We start from the raw sequence: 15,883 nt of genomic DNA, 5'->3' as shown, positions 1-15,883 counted from the left end.
AAAAGAAAGAAAAAAGAAAAAAAGAAAAAAACAAACCAGTAGCAAACCCACAACTTCACAATATACAATTTTTAAAGTTGACAGATGTCAGTATTCCCTTCCATGACAGTGGCACTCCATAACTGTGAATCAAATGCACCAAATATACCACAAAGAACAACAAATAAAAAGCAATTTTCAACTTCAGAACAGTTCATCATCAGAAAGAAAAATTGCCATTTTTTTCTGAGGTACTAAAGATGCTGAGTATCTGCAATGAAAATGATTCTCCACATTTTAGAAATAGTACACCTAGGCAAAGAAGTTAAACTTAGAGCTGATTAGGAAAATAGGAAATTTAGGAAAATACTGGGCTTAATGAGCTTTTGCTTAGATTTAGGTAAGGTTTGGGGTTTTTTTACCCCAGATTTTTGGTTGGTTTGCTGTCTGACGGGTTGTAAAAGAGCAAGCTATGCATCTTTACAGCAGCCTGCTGTGTGGATTGTCCGGTGTACAAGGACTTTAAGACATCCAAGCTATTTGCCATGGCATGGCAGGACCAGAAGTCACTTCCTCATGGCATATGCAATGAAAGCCCTGACAACCCTGTTCTGAAGCAGTTTTCATAGGCTAGGATCCTAGTGCCCCCAAAGATATATTGAGAGCCCTAAAAGACCCAACACTGGACCAATATTTTCAGAGCTCTCTGAACTGCTGTATGTTTTCTTCAGCAGCCCAGAATTTTAGTCAAAGAGATTTGATTTCTCCCATTTCCATTAAAAGTAAAACAAATAAGATAAAAATAATAAACAAACAAGAACATTCCAGGTTTTGCTTTAAGCATTATTAATATTATTATTAATATTAAAATGGGAAACAATTGTACAAGTCATTTTTCTGAATTCAGAAAATGACTCCAGGACAAAGTACTCGCTAGAGTTGAGGAATCCCTGTTCTAGTAAAGCAGGCAATATTGCTGTCTTAAGATATTCAACATTCAAATTCATTATCTCTAGAAACGTTGCAAGAATGTGTCAGGAAAACTTTGGGATATTTAGAGATAATTCTGAAATTATGCAGGCATGAAAATAAAGTTGCTTTTGCTTTCACAATGGCCCTGCTTGCTAAAGTTTATGGCTTAAGGTTGAAGGGTTCTCCAAGTTCTTATTCTACTAACAAAACTGAATATTAAGAATGTCTTGTGAAAAATTACACAGTTGGAAATGAGTAAACAGCATACATACAGGGAAGAAATGATAAACCTTCCAGTTTTACAAGTTGTAGATTTTTAAGATAATTATTCTGAATATGAATTCTTTCTAGTATAATAATTAAATTATTTAGCAATGCTTTATTTCCATTTTTCAAACAGTCCTCCACTGTGTTTACTGGGGAAAGTTTAAAGAAGCATTCATTCAAGCAGAATGTTATTTGTTTTTCAGAATAATTCCTACTCTGCTATAAGGTTTTTCTTTTCTCCAAAAGAGAGTTACATTTCTAATATAGGTATTGCATGGCAGCGCAATGTAGTTCAGTCATCCCAGGTATGAAGCAGTGATATACAAATATTTAATGCAAAATGAACGCATTACAAATGTCCCAAGATCAGAGGAAAGGGCACTTTCTTCTAAATTCATATCTGACAATTTAATAAGGATGGACGCGTGATTTAAAGTGCCTTCAAAATAAAAGATAAGACTATATACATAAAAAACCCTATTATTATACAATGTCCAGCCACACTGGTATGGAGTATGTGTTAATCAATATGTATCAAACCCAAAAGCCCAAAGAGACCCTCACCTGTTTAGAAAGCAGCTCTCTGCAGAGAGTATACAAGGTAATAAACTTCCTGGCTAACAGATATGCATAAATAAACCCTTCAGCAACCAATGTAATTTTTGAGATCAGTTCAAAGTCAGGGACAACTATGGCACAGGGTCTAAGGAAAAAAACAAACCCCATAATCCAAGTACACAAATTAGTATTTAAACATGGTAAGAATAAGTCACTCAAATCGAATGACTGATGTGTGCAAACATTTTTAAAAACAGAGCTCAAGAGAGTCACAATTAAGAGTGTCAGTCCAAGCTAAAAAGGACCTTACTTCAAAGTAAAAGGAGCTAATTAGGCACTGTTGATTGTTAGCATGCAGTAACATTGCTGTACACAAAGGAGGCAGCTGAGAAACGCAGGGCTTGCGAGACAGGTACTACCAAAATTTAGAGCAGGCACAGTCTGCAGCGGCATCACTTGCCACCAACGACTGGAGGACACTGCCAGCAGCTCTACAGGGTCTGGAGGTCAAGTGCAACACCCTGCCATTGCTAAAAATGCCATCATTTTTAAAAGGACTTCCATTTTTTGAGGGCTTTAATGCTTTTATATGAAGTCATGGTTGCCTTTGGAGGTTTCACTGTTTGTTTCTTTTTTAAATGTAACCTTTAGTCCAAAATTTAGAACAAAACCACGGCCATTTTAATGATATAAATGAGAAATCTCCACTTAAAGTAATACAAAGCAATAATGCAAAGGCTAAACAATTTCCTCATTAAAAATCACTGCTTAAGTTACATAGTAGCAGAGAAGAGATCTTGAATTTTGTGTTCGGGTCAGCTACAAAGAGGCAAATTTGTCCCTCAGAGCACTTTTCTTACTACTGACAAATACAAAGATTTCTTTTGTTCACCATTCATATTTAAATACGACAAAATTAAGACCAGTGGTTTAGTCCAGCAGTATATTTCTGACAGAAATCAATAACATGTAGTGTAGAAAAAGAGTAAGCACCCCTCTGTTAAACAATTTTTAAGTAAACTGTTTCTTAAGAAGCATTTCTTCATAAGCCCATGCAAGGGCTGCTATATGCATTGCTATCAATTATAAAAAATTATATGCTCTTCTACCTACCATAACCAATACCCTTCTTGCAAATAGAATAACTGCTTGCACAAGAAATATCAGACTAGTAGTATTCAATATATCTTCTCTCCCTTGTGAGATTTCATTAGGTGGCAAATACATGGAGTTAATGCTTTACCACTTACCTCCCACCTTTTCTGTGCATTATACAATGGATAAGAGCTATTACAGACATCAGCTACAGGGCTGAATTCCCGAGTCCCAAATGCAGCAGTTCATACTTTAATTCCAAAGGCTTTTCATTTTATGTGACAACCAAGTAAAGGTAACACTTCAAGCTGTATGTAGCAAGTACATTTTGAAAATTAAAAAACCCCAACAAACCAAAAAACAAAACCAAAGAAAACCCATAATAGAAAGCACATCAAATAAAGCAATAATTTGACTTTATCTTTCAGTAGGGATATTTTTAATTAATATTATTTCATATCCCTTACTCTTTTCTTCCCAAATGAAAAAGAAAAGAAGGAAGAAAAACAATAAATGAACAACAGAGACAAATCACATGCATTTTCCATCCTCTGGTAGTCCACTGAGAGGTGAAAAACCCGGTAACAACAGGGAGGGATCCCTCCTGCTCTCTTGTCAAATACCACATCTAGCTGACTGCAGAAGACATGGCCGCCAAGGCAGCTGACTCTGTCCGAATGCAGAAACGGTGGCAGCCGCACCGCACAGACAGGGTGGATGGGGTCCCCGTCGCCCTGTCCCCTCCCTTGTGCAAGGTTCTGAATTGAGCGGCCGCCCAGCATTGGTCCCTCAGTGCGCACCAATCCTGCTTTGCCTTGAAGAGTCTTTAGATGGCAATTAATGAGAAGGCTTGGTAAAGCAACAGCTAAGTTGTGAAATATTTAAAAAACACTTGTGGGGAAGTAGGATGCATCTCTCATGGTCTCCCTCCAATGTTTGCTAAGACCCAACTATAGGGTCTTATTCAGCAACAGTCTTTGCAGAGGCACATGAATTCAAATCCTGACCTCCTCCTTGTAAACAGATGTTACTTACTGCTTGTTACAAATGATTGTAATTTAGGCTCAAAGAACAAGAAAGCTAATTGCAGTGCCGCCCAGTCCTGCCATCTGAAGCAGGATGTTTAGTTGGCAAGAGGATGAGATGTGCCCGAGCAAACAGCTTTCCAACTTCAGCAGATTTTGTATCTTTCTGCAGTGAAAGCATGAAGGAGTATGGTGTCAGGAATCCCATGGCTAGAGCAGAAATAATGAAATACGCCAAAATCTTGATGTACCTTTTAATACAGAAGAAAGTAGTACCTGTGTTTCAACTTGCTCACAGAAGCAACAGCGATGCCCAGTTCTGCCCTAAGTTTCTATGTTTTAAAAATCAAAGGGATTTACTGGTAAGAGAAGCAGATCCCAGATAGCACCATCTATACTTGTGCCTCCCAGACAGCCTGTCAATGCCTTGCAACTTGCCCCATTGAACTTCAATATGTTGAGAAATGAAATCACAGAATAACTTTTTTTTCTCAAGTCTTGATTAAATCACTGAAAAGTGTTAATGCAAGAACAAGGATTTCAAGTGCCAACTCTTTCTTAAGCAAGTCCTGTACCATTTAAGTCAAAGACCATTACCACATAGTTCAAAGCGCAGCTCCAACACTTTGTCGGGATAAATTGGCATCATTTTACTGCCCATCGTGCTGGAGCAACTGCTTGTGGAATTAATTCCCTCTCAGAAACACCATTTCGATACAACTCACCGAGCGCAGCATGCAAAATACAGTCAGATCTTTTAAATTCAAAACTTTCTTCCTTGAACGTTAGTGTTAAGATATAAAGTATAAATATGTGCTTCAAGAAAAAGTTACTGGGCTGTCCTACAGTGTCCAAAAGCATACAAACTTTTTTCTGTGAGCTACACTTCAGAGCTTCTCAACAATCACATATTCAATATCTTACTAGGTAAGAGCATGCAGCTTCATCTTCAGCTGGTAGTTATGAAACATCTATGAACGCATGCATGCCGACACCCATGGAAGAATGTGATAGTTAGACACTTATTCAAATGGCTGTTTTACTAGGTAAAGCCAGCTGTGAGGATTCCCATTTACCACAAAACAACGAACGTTCTTGCACAAATTTAGGTACAATCAGTGTGTTCACAGGTACCTTTAAAATTATATGTAGATTTTTAAAAGGCAAGATATACATTTAATTTCCTTTGTCATTGTGGTGTACAGATATGCACAGCTTGAATACTGATTTTTTTCCCCCCACATAAATTCTGAAGCAAACAAATGGCATTTCATTGCAGATCAAGGCTAGTAACATTAGGCAACATATATACTCTAAATGTAAACTTGATACACTTGTATACCATAAAAATACACTATAGCATACTTGCCTGAACAGAGCTTTGAAGTTTTCAGGTAGTTCTGTCCAACCTGCATATCCTGGGTTTATGGTAATAAGTGTTCCAACTGATGACTTCAGGGTAATGTTTTCACCAAGGAATAAAAATCTGTTATAACACGAAAATTTTTACAGTTGGATTAGATGTCAACAACTGCATCATACAAAGCCAGCCATCATGGGTCAGGTGACAAAGGTGCATCTGGGCTTGGATCCAGTCTTGCACAACGGCCAAAAGCAAATGTCTAGGAAAGTTTATTAGAGCTGAGCAAACAGACTTTTCCCTGGTAGGCACCAGCTTTCAGTAATCTCTGGCTCCTCTGGCCAGCACTGTAGTTGGAAGGAGAAGAATGGACTGTTAGAGTAACAAAGAGTGCATATGGCTGAAGCATGTCTATAGGAGGAATTAATATTTAAAGCATGTAGAATAAAAGACATTGATAGGGATGTGGTGGGTTTGAGAAGGCCAGGAGGCAGCATCAAGTAAAGCAAGCAGAGAAGGGAGAACATGGTACACTGGAAACACAAGGCTGGCCTCAAAAACACCAGGAAACACTGGAAATCCTGAGAGTTCTTGCAAGGTTGAACCCCACCAAACTTCTCACCCATACGATGCAATGATTTCACATGGCGTGACTTGAACAGGACCAGAGCTTCAACAGCAGAGCTTTAATTGGATTCCTGTACAGCCAGGAGTTCACTCACATTTGTTGCTACATTTTGAAGAGAAAGTTATTTTAAGGTAGTATATTATATTACATGGGTGATTTAATGTTACCATCTACTCCCTCACCACATTCACAAAGGGTTTCGGAGGAACTCTGGAAAAAGGTTTTACTGGTTCAGTATTTATAGATGGCAAACGACAATAAAGAAGCACTGCTAAAACACTGAGTTGTTTTTCTTGTTCCTAATTGCAATATGAATAGTCTTTATTTGTACTGCCACCACTGACAGAACTTCTACCAAGATGCTATTGAATTCATCAAAGCATCCCCAAGGTCCTGTCTGGACCAAATCTTTATAGATAATCCCTATAGACTAAAATAAAAAATGGAAGATTTAACATCTTTTTCTTGAAAGCAACAATTTCCAATGTACTTCATATGAAAAAGAAACTAAACAACAATTTCTGTAACTGCTTAGCAGAACATCTCACCTTGTAATCCATCTGCTCAGAACAGCTGAAGAAATACACCATCATAGCAAGGGCACAGCCTAGATCTTTGGTGGTCTCTGTTTTACCTGCGCTGGCTGGTCCTGCAGAAACACTGCTCCTTGTTAGGTGGAGAGACTGGATTAGAGTAATGTAACACCTTAACATAAGGAAAGTGATAGCATTGCAAGGAACATCTACAGCGTTGGGAGGTTTGGTTGTTTGGGTTTTTTTTCCCCACACCTTGTTTCATGGGTGATTTATTCTGAGTCCACTTTCTCATTGTAATTTAATGTCCTAAACTACAAATGTACGTCTTTTGTGTTCATGTAAAGTCATGATGTGGCACTACTTGGAAAATGCTTATTTTAGATATGAAAACCAACCACATCAACATTTTTTAGCAGGAAGGAATATCCTATCAGTGGTCACACAGGACAGGAAACAGGAGGCTGTAGTTGCTGCTCTGCCTATTTCAAAGACTTGAGCCCCAGAATTGTCCCCCAACTGAGGGTCATAAGCACTAAGCCAGCCAAGCTTGCTGGATCCATCTTTCCAGATCACAAATTTTGACAAGAAATTCCATTCTGGAGCCAAAACATGTCCAGAAAAAAAGCTTCATTGTATACGGTGTGAAAAAAAAGGTACTGGTTTGGACTTTAAACACACACACAAATATTCTTTTGCTGAAAATGCCTGATTAACCTTGGTATGAATCCACTTATATTCTTCTTCAGACTAGACACTAAATATATACATTAAGTTATGTGATAAATATTTCAGTTATTTTAAAAGTAATGGACATTAAAATCATACTATTACTTAAGTATGCACACCTACATGCACACACATGCTCAAAGATATTGTGTCTTAATAACCTTATAAAATACATATGAGGTATGAAAGAACACTGAACTTCTAAGAAATATTTAACTTTTTATTCAGTGAAACAGGTAAAGCAGACACTGTTATTAGTAACAGTCATTACCTGTCAGTCAAAGGTGTAATAACTAGCCAAGGGGTATTTCCCAAGTACTCATAAAAGTACTGAAACTGAGCATCGCAAATGTTGGCAAAACCGTGTTTCTGGGCGTCATCTCATCTATGGTGTAGCTGTGACAGCCAAGCAAAAGCTCAGGAACTGGTGATCTAAAAAGCCATTGCAGAGCCATTATGCCACGTAGGAGCTCTTCAGATGAAAGAAATGAGACCCATCACAAAGCTACAGCTGTCATCAGTAGGTGTCACACATCATTCCTAGCCATTTATGAATAACCACTACAACCATTTATAAAGGATTAGATGCACCTTGAGGCATTTGTGCTTTTATACAGATGCAAGTGTAATATAAGATCTTTTTAATAGAGCTATTACATCAGAACACATTGCCACTTATTAAGCCAAGACCTTTCCTTACAAACAATGCAGTCTGTGCATGGGAGCAGACATTGCTTTGACCAGAAGGAATTTCATTTTACTCCTCAAACTTTGTTTCTTCTTGTCTTAATGCCATCTTAGAAACCCATTTTATTTCTGAGGCTCAGGAGGTCAGAAAGAAAATGAGAATTCTTTCCTATTTCAATACCCATCCAGTGAAACGTTTCGTGCATTCAAACCAGCAGCATGGGTCAGCCACCTTAGTTCTACCTGAACAAAGTTAAACATAGGACAAGCACCTTGGTTTAACTTAACGCTCAAATTGTAATTGCATGCACTTATGAAGAGTCACCAGAGGAGTGCCTTGCTCTAGAGATGCACATGTGTGCCCCTAAAAGGAGAGCAAAACACACCCTGAACAATGGAAGAGGGAATAACTAAAAGCAGAATAACCAAAGACATTTGGAAAAAACACTCAAATCGCCCAAGGATTGTCTGCACCCAGTTTTGTGATCTGAAGTTTAAAGGAAATATCTTGCTGCTCACAGAAAACCTGCTGACAGTTTGAACGGTTCCCAGAAGTAGGCTAAAAGTTGACACATGACTTCTATTCAGGAAAATTTTGAATTCAGAAGGCAGTAGGCTGTAAAAATGCAGGCACAGTACACAGGTCTGAGACAGGCTGTCTTCATGATTATAGCTACTCCACCTCCACCATCCTGGTGCCCTCATGCAGATCCAGACCCAAACTTGGCTTAAGTACTACCAATTCCTGTCAAAACCACTAAAACTGCACTTGTAAAATATAGCCGATCCAAATACATACTTTCTGAGCTACAAGGCTTGCTACAACATCTCTAGCATGAACATCTATGGTGCAAATGGTCATTGTGATTTTCTACTGATCACCCGAAAAAAGTTCTTCAAGCAGCATGGTAATAAAAGCATTTAGCTGCGTGACCTTAGAAGATTTAGGCAACTCTCTGAGACCAGATGGATCCCAGTACCATCTACCATTACTGCTAAAAGAAATTAGTTCTGCCTACATCATTAAATCAATCACCACAAAACCTGGCTGGTAGGTACAAATTTGCTGATATTAAACATGAGATGAAGAAACCCTGGTTTGAACAGACATTTGAACCACCTCCAAAACAATGACAATCCCAATGAGCATAAATACTGAAGATGGTCAGCTAGGCTGAGTAGGAGGAATGGATAGGTAAGAAGATGTGCATGAAGCTGAATTTTAAATTTTGTGGTTACAATCTCCACAGAGATATGCACCAGACTCCACAAAAATTGTACTAATTGCATGAGAACATTTATTGGCAAACTGTTTGAAAATAGACTTTAGGCAAGATCAGTGATGTTTTAAAAACAGGCAAAGCAATGAAAGGAAGATCACAAAATATGACATGACTGATTATACAGAGTTACATAGTGAAAGATGCAATGGAATTTTTCAGGTTTCATATTAATAGGCAAAAAACCCCATACACAGCTACTGCATGTAATTCTAAGGAGGCAAATGTAATCTTATTAGAAAGAATATAACTTATTTGCTAGCTGGTGTGAGACAGAACCGTGCTTGTACACATATTAAAGTTCTGGTTTAAAATGGACAGTGAATTAGTGAGACCTTAAATGCTACACTTTTTGTATATTATATAAAAATAATACAGAAACACCTATTGGTGGTATTTTTACTGAGACACAGTTAAAGGCCCAGAAGGTAAATCCATGCAAGCAAATTGTTTGAGGATCACAGTCTAAAGCCCTAACAGATTTTGAAAATGCTTACAAAAATAAAACCAGAAGGTAATTTCACAGGGCTCCCTGTTTTTTCTGTCATATTATAAAGGAGATATCGATAGTAACATTGTGAATGAAATTGTCTAGCATCCTGAAATATTTCTGGCATCTTCCTTTAAACACACCCAAAGCTCCACTTCTTTATGGCAGTGAGCTACCATCTGCAGAGAGGTTCAGAAGATCTTTCCTAGTCCACTCTTTTTACAGCAGAACCATTCCAAAGCCCCCACCACAGGCCCGGGAAGCAGCAACAGCATGAGACAGTGCTCGCTGCTCTACTTGCAAAGTGACCACAGAAACATTGCCTGCCTGGATCACATAGAGGTTCCTCGTGGATCTGTCTCTGCCTTTCACAGAAACTAGCAGAGACTGATTAAAAAAAAAACAAAGGGAACATAAAAAACAAGTGCAGGAGAAGGATATCCTGGGAACATATGCCATAATTTGCCACAGACACAGCAGCCAGAATTTACTAAACAAAAAAGAACCAAGACAACAAAGCCAAACTCCCAAAACTACACTACCTATTTTATCATTATATTTAACAGCCATGACTGAAATTTGGCTAACCCTTCACTTGACCTTTTCATATACTTCTGTCATTCTGTAGCCAAAGATTCCATATTTTAAACTGTACACTGTGTGAAAGTATTTCTTTTGTTTAAAGTCTGCTACCTAATAGCTTCAGGTAGTGCCTATTAGCTCTTGTATTACGAGAAACAGCAAAGAAAGATTAATCTTTATCCACCTTCTCTATTACAGGAATAATTTTAGACATCTCTATCAGATTTCCTCCCCCTTAAAAGCCTCTTTCCTATTTCATATTCCCTTTGGCAGATTTTCTAGGTTGGAAAAGAAAACCAAAACTACTTAAAATTTTCACAGAGAGAAGAAATACTTGCACCAGGACAAAAACATTCAAAATAGGCTGGAGGTAAACAAGGGCAAACCAAAAAAGTCAAACTGCAGAAGGTACCCTTCTGAAGGGGGACTAAAACTAATAATATTGTAAGTAAACTGTTTGGTTTGACACAGATAAACCCAACAGGTTTGACTTCTTTACACACACACGTGTTTAGTATTTGTATACGTACTGGTTGCATACTTGGTTCTTGTCACACCAGCATGGTTGATGTTCAGCAGTATCTTTGCTTTTATCTTTCATCTCGGTTCAGAATAATCCTACAGAAACCGCAGTAATTAAGACATGATAACAAAGCCCATGAGATAACAGAAATGGAAGCAAAAGGTGCATTTCTTTTTTCTGTAGGTGTTAACAGCAGTTTATTTACTACAGGACTGAAATTACTAGATATGCCACTCCTCTCTTTTTAAGAGACCATTTTCACACTGTACTTATTTTTTCACTGCATTAAACAAAAAGATGATGTTCACACTTGCTTCTAGTGGCAATCCTTCAGGGCTGACGCCAAGCCCTCTTCCAGCCTACTGAATGCCATTTCAACATCTGAAACCCACCAGATTTGTGAACCAGTAAGTGCAACCTGGGCTGCATAGTCAAATCCCCACTGTTCTCTCTGCTTCTCTTCATAGGCCAGTATTGCCTCCATGATGTAGAGGTGCACTGTTTTGTGTAGTGTTTCCTCACGGTGTTGCCACCAAGACTCTACCTTTTGAAGAACCCCCTCCCCAAACATGCATACATTTATGCATGTAACATAAATGGTACATTTTATACTACCAGTATAGGAAGCTTATCTCAATCTTGATAAAGGATTTTCTTTACATCAACATTCTTTGCAAATTTGAAATGAGAGTGGGGAGTTTTTTGTTCCATTTTCTCTCTCCCACTGTCTCTTCAGTAGGGTTTAGCTCACCGGAGCCCTTCCCAATTACTGAGATACCAGACATTGTTTTGTTTTACATATCCACTTGACTTGAACACAGGCATACTGTCTTAGAGCTCCAGATATGAAAGTCTGAAGTTTTTCTGGTCACAGACACAAAGTAAACACAGACAATACAGTCTTTCCTATGTCTCTATGCACTCAAACGGAGCTGATCTTGGAGAAACTGTCTCTAAGAGGCAAGCTGCATATATTCGTCCATTCAGTCTGGGGCCTCCCTGCTGAGACAATCAATCATTAGAACCACACGTAACATTGATTTTATGCAATGTGAATGCTTATCCATTCAGCACTGTTCTGAGAACAATAAGTTATTGTCTCAGAAGCTGCTGATCTGTTCTTTCTGACCTACCACTACTCAGTTAGCACACATACTGGCTGGCCAATTAGCAAATATGAGGCTCAAAACCAGATAAAACCCTGTTCAGCTGATAGGGGACACAGGAGAGAGCTGGAGGTCTGGAGAGGTGTGTGCTAAAGGATAAGAGAGGAGGGGATCTGAAAGTATAATGGAACATGAAATAAAAAGGCAGAAGAAGAGAGAAAGTATGAGAAATGCAACATTCAACCACAGGCTTCATCGATTCTGTGGCTTTTAGAACTTCTTTTTTTTCTTTTTTCATTGCTCCTAAACACTTAGCTCTCTATTCTTAAAAAAAAACCCAAAACTTACAAGGGGCACCTAGACAATTTGTTAAATTATTAGTTTATTACACAGTTTTGGGCCACAAAATATTTTAGAATTTGGAAAAAATACTTGTAAGGGTTTTTTTATTTTTTTCTAGATTTACTTTTTTTAAAGCAGCATTTCATGCCATTGAAAGTGTCTATTTAATCTATATCCCATAGAGGGCAAGTTCTGTAAAGGAAATTTCACATAACTCAACACACCTGACCACTGCATCCACACCCTTCATAGAACGGAACATACTCCTTTTCTCTGCTGAACATCCCAAGGGCAGTATTTACAGATTCCTCTATATTCTCTTGAAATGTAAGATCAGCAATATTGTCCAAAAGTTTGGTAAGATAATGGGCCACCTGCACCCAAAAAGTACCAGACATAAGGAAACCATTTACCTTAGATTTGTGTCAATCACACTACTTTAATGCATATTTCTATTAGAGTGGATGGGATGACTACCATCCTAAATTTTGCTCTACACAATAAGATTTTGTGGTTCAGCAAAATTTAACATTTCTTAGCAACTAACTGGAAAACATGAAGTCCTTGCACTTATCTTACAATTGTGTTTCTTATTCTAATGCCTTCAGCACATAGTGCTTCAATTGATCTTAGCAAGTAAGATGCACTGAATGACCAGGTGATTGATCAACATTTCATTCTTAAGTTTTAAAGACAATTACAAAAATTAAAAACATTTTTTTCCATAGTATTAGAACACTTATGCCAACTGAACAAATAAGAATAGTACTTCCCTGGTGGCACAGACTGACAAGGTAATGCTATCTGATTGTCTGTAACATGATCACTACACAGGAGGTTTTTATGGGAAAATCTGCGGTTAATTACATTATTGTCAGACATCAGAAGAATCTGAAGGACAAAGGTGGCTCAATATAAAACTGAGAGGTCTTGAAATTATTAATTATGGCTAGTGCATATTTCACAAATTGTTGATTCAGGTCTAAATGTCTTGTATAATTATGCACCTCTCCAAGGACCATGGAGTTTGAAGATCACTGTCTACACAAAAGCATGCTCTATGCCTGGTAACTAGAACAGAAGATTTATTTAGTTGTTTTTCTTATATATGGTGCAGAGCAATGAGTGAATGAAACAAGTCACAGAGACTTAGTTACATACAGAAGCTATGAGACTCTGTCACCATGTTTGAAAAGGCTCAGTGTTCAAGCCTCACATGCCCTTCATCCTCTTGGAAAGCATCAGTTCTTCTGTTACATGTCACATTGCATCTGAAAAGGCTTTACCTGAGACACACCAATAACTAGCACTCAAAGAATTAATGGCCACAGCTGGATAGTGACTGAGGCCAGGAGTATCATCTGGCACATAGATAACATAGTACAAAGCTTCTGAAATACATCAAAGTGCCTGTGCTTTTATATAAATTGGTCTCAAAGCATCACAAAACCTAGCAGATTATTGTTCAAGGTAGGAAAACAGAAGGATAGCTACAAAAAACATTCCTTGTACAATGGTCAGCAGCTCAGTCAGTAACAGCCTAACAGAGACCATAGATCTTTCAGTCTTACTTATCATTACTATGCATAGCATGCCTGAAATTAGATCAATCCGTGCTAGAAGGAGAATAGATTTGATGATCTCATTGACCTTTTCCATTTTCAATTCCTGCAAACCTACAAACCAAAAATCCAAATAAATGCAAATTGCACATGGCTAAATTTCCAGCAAGAGACAGCACAAGATTTGTAACGCTTCTCCTCAGAATGATGGTTTCAGCTTTCCTTGCTGAACACCTTGTACTTGCCCTAGCTAGGGGGAAAATGTTTACTACCGTCCTTACACAAAGTGATCGTATTTGTAAAGTAAATTAACACTCAGAAACAAAGGTGCAGTTCTACAATACTATCTCCTCACATGGTTAGCTGGAAAACTTGCCTTTCTGTAGACAAAATGGAGTACAATAAGATGCAAGGAGGTTCACCTGTTTTGGCTGTGTTGCTTTTGAATGAATGTCTAGCAAGTCTGCTGAAGAAACAAAATAGAAGCGTGGAAAAACTATGTGCTTGGTTTCTAAAAATAAAGCCAGAGCTTTTTCACAAAGAGAAAGTCTGAAAATAAGACAAAGATTTTAACGATACGTGCTTTTAATCACCCTAAAGCCAAGAATTCCCTCCCAGTTAAGGAGGAAATCGGACCAAAGAGTAAAACAGAACAATACAATCCACTTCTAATTTAAAATAATAACAATGAATACAGCTGTAAGGAGCAGATAAGGTGGCAAACCTTATATGTTTCCTTTCCAGAAACCAAAAGGGAACATGCTCTTTTTACTCATTCAGACCAAGGAACCCAAGAGAATGGAAAGGTGACAGAAAAGTCCCTGAAAAGATAAGTTTGGCTAAGGGGAAACTCCCCCTCAACCTTCCAAAGAGTCCAGCCTTAGCAAGTAAGGGACAAGAACAAAATTTCTTACTTGACAGGGCAGTTATTTGCAGATAAATAATAATAAAAAAAAGTGTGTGTGGAGTGAAAAATAACCACTTTTCTTGAGATGCACACATTTTATGTATGAAGGATAACAAACATGAACACACATGTTGCTATTGACACAAGAAGTATTAAGAATCTAAATACTCAATTACATGCCTATCATCTGGAGAGGAAAACCACACATTTATTTATGTGTGACTGATGCACTTTAGCTATTAGCTTGGTATCTCTCATAACAGAAGTGACGTCTCAAAAAACAGGTTTGTGTTTGGGGTTTTTGTTTGTTTCTTTGTGACTTCCTTTTACAACTTTTTCCTGCACGGAGAAACAGGCTGTGACTCCAAACGTCACTGCCTCTACAGGTAGGAAGAGTGAACATCAGTGGCAAGTTGAAGGCATACGTTTAAGTGGGCTGAAGGAGGACCTTTGCTGTAGACAATCCACTATCTTGTGCTGGAAGTGTGAAAGAAAGACTCCCAGCTGCCAGGTTGTGGATGGGGAGAAAAAGAATTTGATCCAAACCGACCATATTTTTAAGACTTTTGACGATTTTTATGTCATGCAATCCATAAATAATGAACCAATGCCTCAAATGTAATTGATCATATAAAAAGCAGTAAAAATCCAGTATGTCAAATAGAAACAAATGACAAAAATATTATCAGATCATCTCACACCTGTACAAAAAGCAAATGTGACCTGACAGCTCTCATTTCCTGACTGTTCCAGAATTACACTTCAGAACAATTGTTAATCATGCTGGAAATTTTACTGTGCTGCAAAACTTCAAAATTTTCGTACACCTTTGGCTTGTAGCATCCATCACAATTTTTGTATTTGCTCTGTCAGTCACCAACTGCTGTACAGAAGTGTGAGGAAGTTATTGCAACACGTAGAATTCCCCTCAGATTTTTTTTCTACTTCATACCTTTTACTATACTGGGACAAGAAAAGTACTGGGGAAAAGAGCTGGAAGAAGGCACCTCATCAGCTTGTTTTAGGTTCTTTTTCTTAAACAGCAAAAGAAAAAAAATCTACAAAAATGTATTTTGACAGTGTTTAGACTGAACATGAAGGAAATGTAAAAAGAACAGAGAGAACTGCACCAGAGGAAAGCAAATACCACCGACTATACTATCAGGTCTCGTGTAACAAAATAAAAATGACAGATCGTAACAGCAGCATTAACTTGTACAACAATTCTGCATATGCGTGCAAGCCCAATACCTTTTTC

General features: G+C 37.9%; 1 protein-coding gene across 1 annotated transcript in view; it reads right to left on the bottom strand.

The window, feature by feature from the left end:
* The window catches only part of DNAH11 (dynein axonemal heavy chain 11), a 162,381-nt gene that overhangs the window by 112,744 nt on the left and 33,754 nt on the right, over positions 1 to 15,883 (bottom strand). Inside the window, 9 exon segments of the mRNA XM_075041966.1 lie at positions 1,783 to 1,921; positions 5,266 to 5,382; positions 6,163 to 6,314; positions 6,433 to 6,589; positions 7,418 to 7,578; positions 8,633 to 8,767; positions 11,019 to 11,252; positions 12,381 to 12,530; positions 14,141 to 14,278. Coding sequence (XP_074898067.1) covers positions 1,783 to 1,921; positions 5,266 to 5,382; positions 6,163 to 6,314; positions 6,433 to 6,589; positions 7,418 to 7,578; positions 8,633 to 8,767; positions 11,019 to 11,252; positions 12,381 to 12,530; positions 14,141 to 14,278 — 1,383 coding nt within the window.

This window comes from Buteo buteo, chromosome 2 (assembly GCF_964188355.1).
Source record: "Buteo buteo chromosome 2, bButBut1.hap1.1, whole genome shotgun sequence".
Lineage (NCBI taxonomy): Eukaryota > Metazoa > Chordata > Aves > Accipitriformes > Accipitridae > Buteo > Buteo buteo.
Note: the sequence above shows the minus strand (reverse complement) of the source record. Positions and strands in the feature narration are given on the sequence as shown.